The sequence below is a fragment of the Marmota flaviventris genome, chromosome 10, assembly GCF_047511675.1.
Source record: "Marmota flaviventris isolate mMarFla1 chromosome 10, mMarFla1.hap1, whole genome shotgun sequence".
Taxonomy (NCBI): Eukaryota; Metazoa; Chordata; class Mammalia; order Rodentia; family Sciuridae; genus Marmota; species Marmota flaviventris.
In genome coordinates, this window is record NC_092507.1 from 29,728,886 (window position 1) to 29,745,195 (window position 16,310).

Below are 16,310 nucleotides of genomic sequence, written 5' to 3' on the forward strand. Positions count from 1 at the left end.
ACCAGGAAATGAATAGACTTGGTGACAGCTACACAACATACTTTAATTATATCTGTAATCTTATTTCTTAGAAACACATCTAAATCAGATATGGTTAAATAGTAAAAATTTAGTAAAGCTACATAGGTGGGTAACAGGTAGATGAGAGTTTGTTATGCAATCTATCAGTTTAAAATATTTCCTAAAATGAGAACAGATATAGAAGTAAAGAAATATAAAATAAGAAGATAGAAATATAAAATAGTTGCTTGCTGAGACTGTCTGGTTCTCATTTTGAAAGGTTAAAAAAGTAGTAAAAATCATATAGTGCATTGTTGAAATGTAAGATTTCAGAAGTGGAATAATTTCATAAGATGGCAGGGTTCAATTTTGCCAGTTGTGGGCAGGACTAAGATAGACTGGCATTTATTTGTGTTGAAGAGGTCACAAGACTCTAAGCATATGATGGCATAGAACTAATATCGCCAAGAATCATGACTTACTTTGAGATAGACAGAAAAGTGTGAATGAGATGGCAAAGTTGTCGATAAATATGGAAGACTGGCCAGATAATACATTCAAGGCAAAGCAGTGAAGGAAAATTTGAAGAATTTTTTTTTTCTTAAAAGACCTTTAATCCTTTGTCTTCCAGACTCTCAGAAAAAGAGAAGGAGCAGATCTCCGAGCGACTGGATGCCCTGAATAAGGCTTACCACGACCTTTGTGATGGTTCATCAAGCCAGCTTCAGCAGCTCCAGAGCCAGCTGGCACAGCAGACAGAACAAAAGGTATTTCTAGTTTTTGTCTCCAAATATTAGGAGGGTCCCTTTTGAATGGTATGAAAGGAGCTTTGCTCATCAAGAGTCACAATCACTAGCTTTCCATGACCAATGTGACATAATTCTTAACCTCACCTTAGCGGCCATTTGTCTTATGTTTCTTTACTGGGGTTCCACGATGTGTTGGTCAGGTCAGTCAAAAACGCCAGAGGGCACTTTTGGTGGACCATATTTAGACCTGGTTCACCTTTCTTGTTTTCTGTCATTTTGTGGCAGAAAGCAGTCAAGAAGAACATAAATTATATATTGTATCTGATCATAGGGCAATAAGATTACTCCTTTGTGACATTGTTACTCAAAAGTTCATAGTCAAGAGTTGTAGCTTTTGGAAAGAAAAAGCTCTGAACCTTGTCCCTCCATGTAGTGAACAGTGAGAAATGTTCTGTTTCAAAGCAAACTGGTAGATTAACTTCACTGACTGAGACGCTGGTTCCCCTCTCCCATGGTCATCCCATTATGTGGCATCTTTAGCAGATCCCACTCCATGTTCATTTCCTAGATCATATGAAAGTTGTTATAGTTGCTGCTGGTTGTCCTAAATTCTTCCTAGATATTTATGTGTGTGTGTACACTTACCATATTATATACATGTGTCTCTGGGATATATATGTGTGTTTGCCTGCTTATTTCCTATGTTGTGAAGCAATGGCCAGTTTATGTGGGGAAGGCCAACATTTAAGCTCATGCAATAATTAAATTTGGCTCAGGTGATGCTCAAAATTATTTTCAGACAAAATATGTCTTGACTCGCTGGTCCTTGAATATAAATTTGTGCACTAGAAGCCAGAGTTGTAAAGACCACAGACAGAACAAGCTCTAATTTGATGGTATATTTCCAGGAGAAATGTGCTGGTGTAGCATTCTCTGTATAAGGTAGCCCACTTCTAATGGCTCGTTGCTTCACCATATAAGGGAGTATGTAAAAAGTTTTAACAATTGCTTGCTGAGAACATCCAGTTCTCATTTGAAAGGTTAAAAAGGGGGAGGAAAAAGAAAAGAAAAGCTGCTGAGCACCACTACATTGAGCATGATGTGTCCCCTGTACTCTGTGTGTGTTTCATGTTAAGTATTGTTCTGATTAACTGACATCCTTGCTTACAAGTTTCACTAACCCTTTGGAGTTTAAGCACAAATGCACAAAGGGAAAAGAGGACGACCTGTTTGGGGTTCTTTTTTGCAAAACAAAAACAAAAACAAAAAAACAAAACAGTCGCATGCTGGACGCTAACACCAAGCTTACACTGTGTGTGTGATACGGCTGAGCTGCTCCATAAGGCTCTATCTCTTATCTCCCCGAGGCGTGCCCTGCAACTCTGGTAAGTAGAAGCCATTTATGTTTTCTTTCTTCCTCTCCCTCTGTCTTTTAATGCTCCTTTAGGTCAGAATATCCATGTTTGAAGTAGGAGGGAAATGATTTCTCTGGATTACTTTCCAATTTAGTGCTGCCTGCCTATTCTCCAATTAGGAAGGTGTTGGAAGAAACAATGTATTTTTTTCTCTCTGGCTAGACTCCAGGCCATTCTTCAATACCAGCATTTTTGAGATTTCATGAGTCTCTCAGAAGAAATTAGAAACTCTTAACACTGTTTTTTCCTTTTTCATGTCTGCTTCTGAGTAGGCTTTACATGGGTTTCTAGAAGGAATGTCCCAGTTATTTCAAAGAGTTATATGCCAGTGAGCTTTTTCCTTTAGTATTTTTATAAAATGAACACATATTAGATTTGCATCATATATATGTTTAATGCATACAAACTAAATGTTACAGTCTGGGTCAGGACAACAAGGCAGGGAAGAACAACATAATATTTTTAATAGTGTGGAAAAGTCTGCCAATTATTCCATTAGCTAAGTACATACAGTGAAATGGAGATGTAAACTAAATCTGCTGTTCCCTTGCTTGCTATCTGTTCTGCATTCTTTTTATAATCTGAGGGAAATGGCTTCATGATGTTAAGATTTCCTTTACCATTTATTTATTTATTCATCCAATGTGTTGTTCCTATACACTGAATGGGCAAAGCAAGCTTTTAAGGAGCTTAATTCTCACTGAGATAGAAATGTAATACATTATTTAGCAACTAGGGATGTGATTGACAATTGCTTCAACAAGATCTCCATTGATAAGTTATAACAAGTTAAAGAAGGAACAGATAATAACACTGTCCAAAAGAGACAGATAAATCTATCTAAAGAAAAACTGGAATTCTTTAGAAGCTTTCTAGGGCTTGCAGGGTAATTTTGACAATTTGTAAAGTTTGCTTCTTCTTTGACCTTGTTCAGGACCTAACTTCTCCCAGCACCACAAGAAGAAAACAAAGGGGGGAGGGGTGATTTCTATGCAAGATTTGACTACTGTACTTGTCTTTCATGCTCCTTTGGAGCTAATTGAGGAGTCAGTAGAATGGTACAAGATTTAGAATACAGCCTTGGTTCATTTCTGGAACTCACTAATTTTGTGACCTTGGATAAGTAAGTTTTCTGTGCTTCATTTTCTTGTATGTAAAGATTAAAATAATCGTTTTCATAGGATCATTGTGAAGATTGAATATCAGTGCTGAATAGATCTAATAATAAGTGGTATTCTGCCTTCATGGTAGTTGTACTACTCATTCTAGACTAGACCAGGAGAAAAGTTACTAGTTGTTCCAGAGGCAAGGGTCCTTAATCTATTCTTTCCTTGACTTTCTGCTTCCAAGTCCTAGAACTAATTTACTGCAGAGCCATTGCCTTGGGAGAAGCTAGCATTGGCCATCAAGAGTGTGACTATCCCAAATACCATTTACTTGTGTAGTATACACAGGCCCACTTACCAGGAGGTACAGCTGTTTCCTGAATATTGAGCTACTCAGTCTCTCATCTCATCTTGTGGACCAGTCCTGCTGTACCCATCAGCAGAGAAGTATTACTTCCAGAGTCTTCCGCAGTGTTGCAATACTGAGAAGTTGTTATATGGGGTTGAATTCTCACTTTGGGGGAACTGGTATGTGTCTGTAACAACCCTAGTTATGATGTAGTCTTAGAAATAGCTGTCCTCTCACTTTCACTGCTTGCCCCTTTGTAGAGCTTGTCACTCAGATATGCTTAATGCTGTCTCTCACCTTCAAGTAATCTGAACTTCTGGTCCTATTCAATATCCTGAAATTTAGGGGAAAAAAATCTTTTTAACATTAACACTGCAGGCTTGCTTCAGGATATTTCCTATGTGTTGGGATTTATCCCAGGCTAGGTTTTCCTTATGGTCAGAATTTTATGTACTGTAGAACTTTAAATGAATCCTTTCGACAGGTGTGCTTCAACATTGGCTCTGATTCAGTTTTCTTTTTAATTTTTTCTTTTAGGATTGCAGAACAGTTGCTGGGGTGATTGATCTAGGCACAATGGAGATATTTCCCATCTTCAGAGCTATGCAAAAGGGCCTCATTGACCAAGACACAGGCCTTGTGCTCCTGGAATTCCAGGTTATCATGTTTGGCCTCGTTGCCCCTGAGACCAGTGAAAAGCTCTCTCTGGAGGAGGGCTTGGCCAGAAACCTCATTAATCCCCAGATGTACCAGCAGCTCCGGGAGCTAGAGGATGCACTATCCTTAATAAGCAGACTTACTGAGAGCAAAGGCTCTCTTTCTGTGATGGAAGCCATTGAAAAGAGAATAATCAGTGAGAGAGTTGGACTGAAAATTTTAGAAGCACACCTGGCCACTGGAGGTTTCAGTGTCTCCCCAAGTGAGAACTGTATTAACCTGGAAGAGGCTTTTCATCAAGGCCTCATTTCTACTTGGCTCCACTCAGTATTAGAGTCTCACCTGAGATCATCCAAAAACCTGATAGACCCCAATACAGCTGAAAAAATCAGTTTACTAGATCTGATGCAGAGGTGTATTGTCCACCAGGAATCAAGGTTGAAATTACTGCCTGTCAAGCAATTGGCAGGGGGAATGGTGAGCTTGAAATCAGGCCGGAAAGTTAGTGTTTTCCGTGCAGTACAGGAAGGGCTAATAGATAGGCAGGTCACTGTCCGATTGCTAGAAGCTCAGCTCTTTGCTGGTGGCATCGCAGATCCAAGAACAGGACACAGACTTACAGTGGAAGAGGCTGTAAGACATAATTTGATTGACCAAGATATGGCCTGTGCTATTTTCATAAGGCAGCTTCAAACAGGAGGCATCATCAACACTGTCACAGGGCATAGAATGACAATAGATGAAGCACTGACCAATGATCTGGTATCTGCTAAGATCGCCCTTGTGATTCTGGAATCCCTCTGGTCATTCATGGGGTTTCTGTGGCCTGAATCTGGGGAGATCCTCCCAATTACAGATGCCCTAAAACAAGGTATTGTGTCTACTGAACTAGCACATAAAATCCTTAGTAACCGACAGCATATTAAGGCTCTATTTCTGCCAGCAACCACAGAAATTTGGTCCTGGAAGAAAGTAATAGAAAATGGTGTCTTGGACAAAGATCTTGCCAATAACTTAAAATCAATTTGTATACCAGATGTGATGCCCCACATGCAATTAGTAGACTCTTCTGAACAAAACAAATTGAGCATTACTCCCGGAGCAGCAGTTCTACCATGCAGCAAGAGCCAATCTGGGGACATAGCAAGCCATGATGAGAAGCTGTTATTTCAACTGATGACTCATAGCTATATTAACGTGCAGAATGGACAAAGGCTGCTTCTGTTAGATCAAGAACTGCTGGAGACTTTGTCATCTATAGATGAACATAAAATAAGTCCTTCAGAAGTGTTTGGAGTTGGGGATCAGAAAGTAGACACTCCTGAAGAATTGCAAGAATCAGCTAATGGGAATATTACAGAAACTTTCAGTGATGGACTCACTCTGAGGCCGTGTGAATTCCAGTTTTCATCTCAGAATGAAGAATATCCCAACCAGGAAGATTATACTGAAGCAAAAGGCAGAAAGACCATTGTAGGAGGAAAATGTTCTTCTATAGAGAACTCTGAAAAGGATCTGTTTGTAGAACAAAAAATTATTAATGCAAATATTGACACTTTGAAGGTCACAAAAAAAGTAAATTTAGAGTTACAAAGGCAGTTGTTTGGTACTAAAAATGAAGACCAAACAGAAATATCTACCAGAGAAAATGTCAGCAGAGAACTCCTGATTGTACCTCCTAAGGAAGCGGAAGGTGGGCCCTTGGAGATTGACAGAGACCTTTCTTTTGAAACACCAGAGGAAGAATGGCGGACTCCCAGAAATATTTTCTTTCCGTGTCAGAGAGAACAAGCAAAGGCACTTAAGACTAAATATACTCCAAGTGAAACTGGAAGACCTCTCCTAAAGTCCCAAAGCAAAAATTCACAAGTTCAGTTAGAGAAGTCTCTGGGTTTCAAATCAGAATTGAAGTGGGAAGATGATATGAATATTCATTCTTTGGAAAAAGAGAAAGTATTAAATAAATCACTTTTGACTAAGGATGACCATAAACAAAGCCAAGAAGGACACAGCATTGCAGACAGTAAGATGATGATGTTAGAAAAGACGGATACACAAGATAGTAGCAGGGCAATTTCCCTGTCATGCAGTTCTCCTTCAGAGCTGCTTGAAGAAGCTACCTTAAATATGTTATCTGCACAGCTACTAGATGGTGGTATCCTTCATGAAGAAACAGGTCAGAAGCTCTTACTCAATGAAGCAATAGCTCAAGGTATCATGTCCAGCCACACTGCTGTGAAACTTATGGGAAAACTGAACATGTTTCGGGGCTTCTTTGACTCTCAGACCTGCGAGTCTTTGACAACCGAAGAAGTGATCAATGAAGGTCTGATGGATGAGAAATTATTACATAATGTTCTCATGGCAGACAAAGTTATAAGTGGTGTCTTAGATCCCCGTACCCATACACTGTGCTCTGTAAAGGATGCCGTCACAGCTGGAATTCTTGATAAGGAAACAGCCACCAGGATTTTAGAGGGACAGGTGGTGACTGGTGGAATTGTTGACCTGAAACGAGGCAAGAAAGTTTCAGTAACTTTGGCCTCAAATCTTGACTTGGTGGACAGTGCTGACCAGACAGAGCTTATAAATTTGGAGAAGGCTTCTAAAGGCAAAGAATCTGAAAAACTAGTTAGGGAGAAATTAATTGGTCTACAAATGGAAACAACAGGACTTATGGATCCTAACAGCAAAGCCCCTTTAACAGTTGTGCAGTCCATTGACCAAGGTCTTTTGAAGAAAGAGGAGGCCATTTGTTTGTTGACAAAGCAAGTGGTAGATGGAGGTATCATTCACCATACCTCTGGGATGAGACTTTCTGTTGATAATGCCTTTAAACAGGGCTTGATTGATGAAGATCTAACTAAGCAACTCAAAAAAGTTGAAAACTTAAACCTCCATCACTTTTTTCATCCTGAAACAAAGGAAAGTGTTTCCCTCCATGAAGCCATAAAATTAAATCTAACTACCCCAGACTTGAAAAGGGAAATCCAAGAAGGTCAGGCCTTTAGTGAAAACCTTGGGGATCTTATTTCTGGCCAGAGATTGACTGTGGCAGAAGGTAACAAAGGAGGACTGTTAACTAATAAAGCAGTACTATCTTCAGTAATGATGCATGGGGTTGTTGATCCTGAGAATTACAGAATTGTTCCCTACTCAGAATTGATAAAGAAATGTAAGATTGATATTGAATCTGGACAGAGATATCTAGAAGTAATTCCCTTCTCAGACATTAAAGATGGGGTGAGTGACAAAGTGATTCCATTATCAGAAGCAGTTCAGCTTGGGAAAGTAGACTTTGTATCTACACTGAAGGTTTTAGAAGCTCAGGCAAATACTGGTGGAATCATAGACACAGCCACAGGAGAAAGACTGACATTGGCATTAGCTATGGAACAGAAATTGGTGGACAAAAACATGGCCAGAATTATTGCATCTAACCAGATGTTAAATGGAGGAATTGTTGACATATTTAATGATAAGAGAGTGACTTTAAAGGAAGCTGTTGAGAAAAGATTTATCAGTCCTGAACTGGCAACGCTGATCCAAATAGATACTTTCAAGTCCAGTGATCACCAAGCTCATATGGAAAAGCAAAATCAAATTGAAGTATGTGAATTACAGACTGAATATCTAAGAAAGAAAATATTAATTTCTTATAATCAGACTGCTAAAATGAGTTGTGATAAAGGAGAAAGCAAGAGTGCCTTACAAATTGAAAGTCAGTTTGCACGAGGGAAGGATAAAGTAAGAGATTCTGATGGGAAGCAGATAAAAGAGAGCAAGGAGATTTCATTAGAGCAGTTGGAGGACAAAGACCACGATAAATGGGGAGCTTCTGCAGATGCTAAAGGGTCTGCCAGCGTCTTGAGTCCTAGTAATCTTAAAGGTAAATCCCTAGACCAAGTTTCAGTGCCACATCCACACTCAGCAGTTTCTGATTTTAGACTCAAAGAGGTGGCTAGAAATAACTTGGGAGAAAATACAAATGTAGAGCATGAGAAAGGAGTGACACACATAGAAACTGTAACTCATTTGAAGCAGCCTAACTCAGGTCTAGACGAGGCAGAAGCAAAAGAAAATCAAAGGGAAATGATTTGGGAAGTACAAGAATCAAATTGTGAAGCATCAGACAGATTGCTGAGTGAACAACCACTGAATATCAGAGTGACAAGTGAGAGAGAGAAGAGGGAGATGATTGTCGAAGAAAGTGTGAGGCCATGCGGACCAGCAGTTCTTTCAGAAGAAAAGTTGGATCAGGAAATGACCAGAAGTGAAAGGGAGAAAGAATCTGATAGAGACACAGGATTTTCTGTTACTTGTAAAACTGAAGACTCTTCTTCCCAAGTGACACCAAAAGGAATTTCTGTAAGAAATCAAGATACTTTGACATTCTTCAGCTCTGCCCAAGTCAGTGAAGAGGAAGTGAAAAATGTAAACCTCTGCTTGACTTTAAAACCAGGAGAAATTTTACATCAAGAACTTACTAGTGGGGCCCAGAGTCATCCATTCTCTTTTATGACCCCAAGACCTGAAGGATTTCATTGCCAGGTGTCAGTTATAAAAGCCCAAGTTACAGATACACCCCAAATTTCCAATACAAATAAGACTACCCAGGGAGTCTCCAGTCAGGAGACCAACTATTATCAAGATTCCTGTGTTACTTCAAAGACTACAGAAATCAAAGATCTGATTTTCCCATCTAAAGAATGTAAAGAAACATCATACCAAGAAGTACCTTTTGTTTCAAGAAGAGTTCTTAAATTTGAAGAAATTATTGTTTCCAAAGTAGATCCAGAAGAAGTCAGTTATCTAGAATCATCAGACAGAAAAGACCTTCATCATAAGAATAGCAAAGGTGATCATGAACACTGTGGAACTCTCAAATCTAAAATGGCAACAACTCAAGAAACAAATGGAGAGAAATTTCTGGAAATGACAAACCCTATTTTTACAGATCCAGAAGCAGGGTCCCCTGAAGGCATAGTGATTCAGGGAGGTCCCACAGTCTTGGTTACCCTTCTTCCAGAGAAACTACCCAAAGAGGTATCCCAGAAAGAAAATACAGGGCAACAGGATTCTATTATTAGTTCTACCACTTTGGAGACCAGTGAAGAAACAACACTGACCCTACCATCATGTTCTACAGTGAAGGTGGATATGATACCACAGGAAAAACTCAGGGAGGGCCTTGGCAGTAAACCGACTCCCTTCATGGGTATGCTTCGGGGAAAGGGGAGTGAAGGTGTAAATCCGGAGCCTCTCAGAGCAACTCAAGTAAGTCTCCCAGAGGCATGTTTGTATCTTTTTTTTTTTTTTTTCCAGATATAACTAGTTTGATATTAAATTCTTAACTGGATACAGAGTTCACAAATGTATAGTTAATGTATGTATACATTTTAGGGCCCTAGTTTGTTCTCTAAAATATAACTTAGTGTATCATCATCTGTAATTTAGTTGTTGGTAAATTAGGCATTGGCTCTGATTGTCTTAAATTTACAAGAATTTTTTGTTTTGTTTATTTTGTGGTGCTGGAGATGGAGCCCAGGGCTTGCTAGGCCAATGCTCTATAACTGAGTTCCATCCCCAGCCCAAGAGCTCTAAGTTAGAAACTACCATTAGAACTAACTTGAAAAATTAGGATGATGGTACATTAAATAGCATATAGCTTTTGGAAGTATTGCTAAAATGATGCTTGTCGATTGATAATTATGAGCTTTTATTTCTGAGGATATTGATAAAATCACTTTTGTCTGTTGATTTGAAATGACTCAGACAAAATAACATATTTCATTTCATTCTGTCTTATGTGAGTAAAAATTGTTTTTTTCTATTTGTCTAACAAGAAATGCTGCCTGCTTTAAAAGTGGAAGTTAAAGGAGAATGACAGTACTGAGTTTTCCATTTGGTTCCACAGAATGTGTTTAACCGGCAACTCTGTTTAGAACATGATGAGAAGCTGGTATCCTATTTGTCTCTGCTACGGGACATTGAAATGAGGACCAAACAGATTCAACCTTTAGAGCTTAACCTGGTAGAACTACAGGATCTGCTGTGTCAGGCCAAGGTAGGTTCCCAGAGACTTCCACAAGCCACTGACTATAAGGTAGTTGTCTCCATCTTCCTGGATTACAAGGTTTAAAAGAAACTGCTTAGCACTCCATTCCAGGGCAAACAGTCTCAGACCCTTGATAGATAATTGTGGCCTGGGTTTGAACAGATTAAGTAGAATTTGTAATGGAGAGACTTAAATAGACTTTGGATAGGCATTTGCTATATACATGATCTTGGGTTGAATGAGATGTTCAAAGGCAGAATGATTGGTCAAGAAATTGTTGCAGTAATTCAAGTAAGCAATGTTTAAATCTCTGTTATTTCCCAAAACTCCACCAAGAGATCAGGAGAATGCATTCTTTTTAAATACATAAACTTACAAGGAAAAAGAGCAAGAGAGAAAAAAGCGGCACTAGAATTTCGAAGTGAGAAAGCAGATGGATGAGGCAGTAACTACCTCAGCAAGTGGGAGAAAACCAGGACCTAACTGTGCAATGGAAGAAGCTAGGGTACAACTTAACTCACACAGCAGAACTCTCCATAACCCCCCCCCCCCCGTAGCACCAGAAAGCAGAGATGAATATGGATATGCAAAGAAAGTTGTAGGCAGTTTAAAGTCTAAGATGCAATTAGACCCTCATATTTCCAGGTTATTTCACTAGCCTAGCAAGTGTGCATGCCCTGCCTTAAGAGAAGAGAAGGGGTTTATCCTCTGAAGAACGTAATCAGAATGTCTCTAGACAAGGCACAAAGCCTCAATTGCAGGCAAGGATTCCATGCTGAGATCAGTAGGATCGACTGAAAGTTTGCATATTGACTCTTGAGCTTCATCTTCCTTCCCCTGATTTCTTTGACAGGCTTATGGGGAAAGACATGATGGTACTGATGAGAATGTTTTCCCAAGTGTCTAACCCAACCCCATGACCCTCAGTGAAGACTATAGTCAGCAGACCCACCTCTGCATGTAGTTTGTTGTCAGCTTTTTAAAGCATTACTCTCAAATGTGAGCATCCAGAAAGCTTCAAATACAAAAGAAGCTGAAACAAGGGAATAAAAAACAGTCTTAGAGGAAATACAGACTATTCAGGAAGAAAAACATTTAAAAGCATCATTCCTTAAAATACCAAAAAAAGGGAACAGATTGAAAAAATACAACCAGGTATCTCTAAGAACAGAGATCTAAGAATACTCTCATTAGTACAAGATAATTACATTCTTCACCTATTCCCAAGAATGTTTTATCTTTTGAACTATATCAATTGTATTTATCTTCCTGCTAGGCAAACCAGTATTTATACTTAACTTTTGTTAGAAAATCTGATTTTCCATTTTAGAAATAAAGTCAACTATGTTTATATTTCAGGAATTTTGGTTGGTTTTTTTTTTTTTTTTTTTTTTTTTTAATACTTGAGGGATTGAACCCTGGGGCTACTCTACCACCGAGCTATATCCTCAGCCCCTTTTATTATTTGACACAGGATCTTGCTGAGTTACTTAAGGTCTCACTAAATTGCTGAGGCTGGCCTCAAACTTGTAATCCTCCTGCCTCAGCCTCCTGAGTTACTGGGATTACAGGTGTGCACTGCCATGCCCAACAAATTTCAGTTTTTTTGCTTTGTTTTCTTGTAATTAGTAATACATGACAGTAGAATGCATTTATGCACTTTGATATATCATACATAGATGGGATATAATTTCTCATTTTTCTGAGTGTACATGTTGTAGAATCATATTGGTCATGAATTCAAATATATACATAAAGTAATAATGTCTGTTTCATTCTACTATTTTTCTTATCCCCATATCCCCTCCTCTCCCATCCCTTCCCTCTACCTAATCTAAGGTAACTCTATTATTCTGTATTGCCCCCACCCCTGCCTTATTGTGAATTAGCATCAGCATATTAGAGAAAACATTTGGCCTTTGGTTTTTGGGGATTGGCTTATTTCGCTTAGCATGATATTCTCCAACTTCATCCAAACTAGGCATGGTAGTACAGGTTTATAATTCCAATGACTCGGGAGGCTAAAATAGAAGGATCACAAGTTTGAGGACAGCCTCAGCAACTTAGTGAGGCACTGTCTCAAAATAAAAATGGGTTGGGAATATAGTGGTAAAGTGCCCCTGGGTATAATCCCCTGTGCCAAAAGTGGGGGGGACCAATGGGAAAAAAGGAAAACATGAAGTTGGAGGAGAGAAGAAGTGATAACTGGTAGAATCAGGCCCCTCAAAACAGAAAGAAAGCTTTAAAAGGAAGAAAGAGTCACTCACTGAAATTGGAGGCTACGAGTGATCATAGGACTGGAGTGACAGAGAAGACAGAGAATGTGAAGGTTTACCAGTTCTAAGTATCCAGAGTGTGGCCTTGGTACAGTGACTAAAGGGAAAGTGAGGCAGTGCCCTGCAAAACTACCAGGCATGTCCATAGCTTATTGCTGGTTTCTCTGTTGAGGATTACAATATTATGGATAGAAGAGTGAAAAGGTTGGTTTGAGTATTTTTCCGATCTTTGGTTTTGCCCTCTTGCAATTTAGAGTAGAGGAATCACCACTGTGATTGACTGACTTTGTAGTATACTAATTCTGCATACCAGCTTCCTGGGGAAAGATGTAGTGATAAAGGCAGCAATTTGTAGTGGAGGGAGCTGTGCTCTGAGTCAGGAAAAAATCCAAATCCTGGCTCTGCCAATTACCAGCTCCATCTGGGTGACCTTGGCCCAAGAAAGTTCACATTGTAAAGTGCTGAGGCATCTCTTTTGTAAATCCAGAATAATAATGTCTGTCCTGCCAACCTCATGAATTAGTGATCATGAGAACCATAAGTGAACATAAAAAAAAAATTTCAAAGCCCTAAATTCTATCTAGACATGAGGCAAGGGAGGAGTGTGTTTGCAGCTAATTCCCAAATGGTAAGATTGCTGGTCTTGATTTTGGTAACTCCATTTTATTCCTTCAGGTATTAGATAAGGAGCTAAAGGATCTGTCCGCCTTGGTGAGTCGGGAATTGGAGTGTGTGAATCAGATTATCATCAGCCAGCCTCAAGAAGTCCCTGCTCAACTGTTGAAGGCGCTAGAGAAAGATGCCAAGAATCTTCAAAAGTCTCTCAGCTCTGTGAGTGACACTTGGAGTTCCAGACTGCTCCACCTCCAAAATGCCATGGAAATGAAAAAGGTAGGTCATCATTGTCTTCTCCTCCTCCTCCTTCTTCTTCTTCTTCTTTCTCTCTCTCTCTCTCTCTCTCTCTCTCTCTCTCTCTCTCTCTCTCTCTCTCTCTCTCTCTCTCTCTCCCCTCACAAAGACTAGACAATCCTGGAGAGTTTATAACCTGATTTGCTGTTTATTACTTAGGCTTCAGTGTTAAATCAGCACATGCAACTAGAAGGCAAACTTCGGGGTCTGAGAGCTTGGGTTGGCAATACCAGTCTTATTCTGAACAGCAAAAGATATGACAGTGAGACAGATATTGACAGCCTGAATCACTCTCTCCAAGAGTATGAGGTAAGGTTTCTACCCATTCCCAAAAATGTTTTATTTTTTGTCCTTTGAGTTGTATCAGTTTTATTTCCTGCTAGGCAAACCACATCTTTTTTAGAAATAGAGTTTCAGAAATAGAGTCAACTATGTTTAGTTTTTAAAGTTACCACATCCCTGTAGCTTCAGTGATTATGATCATTTCTCCTTTCATCTATCTCTGAGAGTCTGTAGGGTGAACTATTACCAGTTTTACCTCTTCTTTATAATTAACATCTAGAATCTGTCCCTTGTTTCTCTTTTGCCCAAGACCTAATCCTGGACACACACACACATATACCAATTTCAGGAGAATATTGATCAGTAACCTAGAGCATGAGTTGGCAGACTTTTTCTATAAAGGGTCAGACAATACATATTTCAGTTTTGCAGCACAGAGTTAGCCAAAGGGACATAGTTTGCTGACCCTCTGATCTAGGGAGATGTTTTTCTTCTTTTAAGTTACAAATTAATTGATTCCTTTTATCAGTCAGTGTGAGAAAAGACTGTGAGATACATCTAATCAGAGAGATTTCCCCCAATATTGTTTTTTGTTGTTGTTGTTAAGATTTTGTAAGAGATTGTTCACATGAGTTTTTCAACCCTATCTTAAAGAGAGATGTCCTTCTTTTGAAACTCTTTAGAAATTCAGAAGGAACTAGAGATGTCCCCTCCTCCTTTTCTGTCCTTTCCTCTTTCCCCAATCTTAAGAAAAGCAGACATAAAGGTTTGTCCATGATCAACCTTACACATAACCTTTTTTTTATCCTTCTTTTATCTTTCAAGAGTTACCCTGCCTCCTAGGTAGTGTAATGGTGCATGCCTATAATCCCAGTGACTTGGGAGACTGAGGCAAGAGGATTGCACATTTGAGGTCAGCCTCAGCAACTTACTGAGACCCTGTCTCAAAATAAAAAGGACTAGAGATATAGTGGTAGAGCAACCCTGGGTTCAATCCCCAGAACAACAACAAAAAGTTAGTTACCTGCCTTTTCTTTCATACCCTTTATCCAGAGATATCACTGGGGGAGAAAAAAGTGGACAGGCTTTATCTGTTCATTAAGATCTAATAAAGAAGCAGGGAATGAATTCCTATTATATTGAGATGTGAAAACAAATCTCATGCACTGGTACTCTCCCCTAGTTATAGGTTCTTCCAGTTCTCTTAGGAAGGAGAATGGTAGTCAAGGTAGTTTCCTAAACCCATGTGCCCACAGATGAAGAAAGCATTCTCTTATGATAAGTATCCAAGATGCCCTTCTGCCTGCTCTCTAGGATCAATAACTCTGTTTCAGTGTGATAGAGATAAAAACATCTTAAATGTTTTGATTGCATCCAATATAACAGTGAACAATCACTAAATGTTTGGGGGAAAATTGCATGTTTTTGATTATCTGAAAGCAGATGACTTTACTGTTTGGACAGTTTTTATTACTTTAAGGGAGTGAAAATAAGAAAGTATGACTATAAAATATATAAATGGCATTGTTTAAAAGTCAAATTTTATGGGTCTGGAGCGGTGAGTTGCTTGCCTACACGTGTGAGGCACTGGGTTTGATTCTCAGCATCACATATAAATAAGTAAATAAAATTAAGGTCTATTAACAACTAAAAATATTTTTTTTAAAAAATCAAATTTTAATGAATCACAATTAAATTTTATGTTCTCTTAGTACTGGCCTATCAGTAACTCTCTGTTGACAAATCCAGATAGATATTTGAACCTAAGAAAGTACAATTAGATGCATCTTAGACTAGAAATTCATGTTATATATTCTAAAACCTTTTTAAAAATCATATGTATTTTGGATTAGTAGTAGTGTGATTCTGTAAGCATAAATAATTGATAGCTTAGTATTTGGAAATTAAGGTCCAATAAAGGAAACATGATTTATGAGGAGTTGGAAAGATAGAAAGTGAGAGAGACTTCCAGTGCTAGTTTGACTGTAGTGCCAGTTGTAAAAATAAAGGAAATTAACCTTTCTTTGATTCTTTTAAGTCTTTGATTTTCATAGAAGAATAGAAGTTTTATTTATTTGTTTGTTTTTCCCTTTTCCTGCTTGCCTTAGGATTTGAAACAGCTCATGGCTGAAAGGAAATCTCAGCTGGATGCTCTTGCTTTTGATATTCAGTTATTTATCTCAGAGCATGCACAGGACTTGTCCTCTCAGCAGAATCGACAGATGCTGAGGCTTTTGAATGAACTGCAGAGGTCCTTTCAGGATCTTATGGAACAGACTACAGCGCAGACAAATGCCTTGCAGGGTCATCTTCACCAAATGCAGCAGGAAACCTGGGTTAAGGTCAGACTGAACCAGCAGCTGGGCTCAGCTTGTCTTTTAGGATGTCCTCTGTTTGGGGGTTTTCTGGCCAGCCTTCATGTATCAATGATTGCAGGAGCCTGGAGTTAGCAATTTTGAAATTTCTTGTCATTCAGGCCTATTTGGTTCTGATTGAGGAGGCAGCTGTT

General features: G+C 39.0%; 1 protein-coding gene across 17 annotated transcripts in view; it reads left to right on the forward strand.

Annotated features, from left to right (window-relative positions):
- Window positions 1–16,310, forward strand: part of Macf1 (microtubule actin crosslinking factor 1) — a 337,023-nt gene that overhangs the window by 199,040 nt on the left and 121,673 nt on the right. For 11 of the 17 annotated variants that reach the window (XM_071617700.1, XM_071617705.1, XM_071617701.1 and 8 more), the window contains 6 exons: window positions 632–767; window positions 4,157–9,553; window positions 10,194–10,343; window positions 13,286–13,501; window positions 13,679–13,828; window positions 15,910–16,143. In XM_071617700.1, coding sequence (XP_071473801.1) covers window positions 632–767; window positions 4,157–9,553; window positions 10,194–10,343; window positions 13,286–13,501; window positions 13,679–13,828; window positions 15,910–16,143 — 6,283 coding nt within the window. The remainder of the gene's footprint in view (window positions 1–631; window positions 768–4,156; window positions 9,554–10,193; window positions 10,344–13,285; window positions 13,502–13,678; window positions 13,829–15,909; window positions 16,144–16,310) is intronic. The other 6 variants (XM_071617710.1, XM_071617711.1, XM_071617718.1 and 3 more) reach the window with 1 other exon arrangement.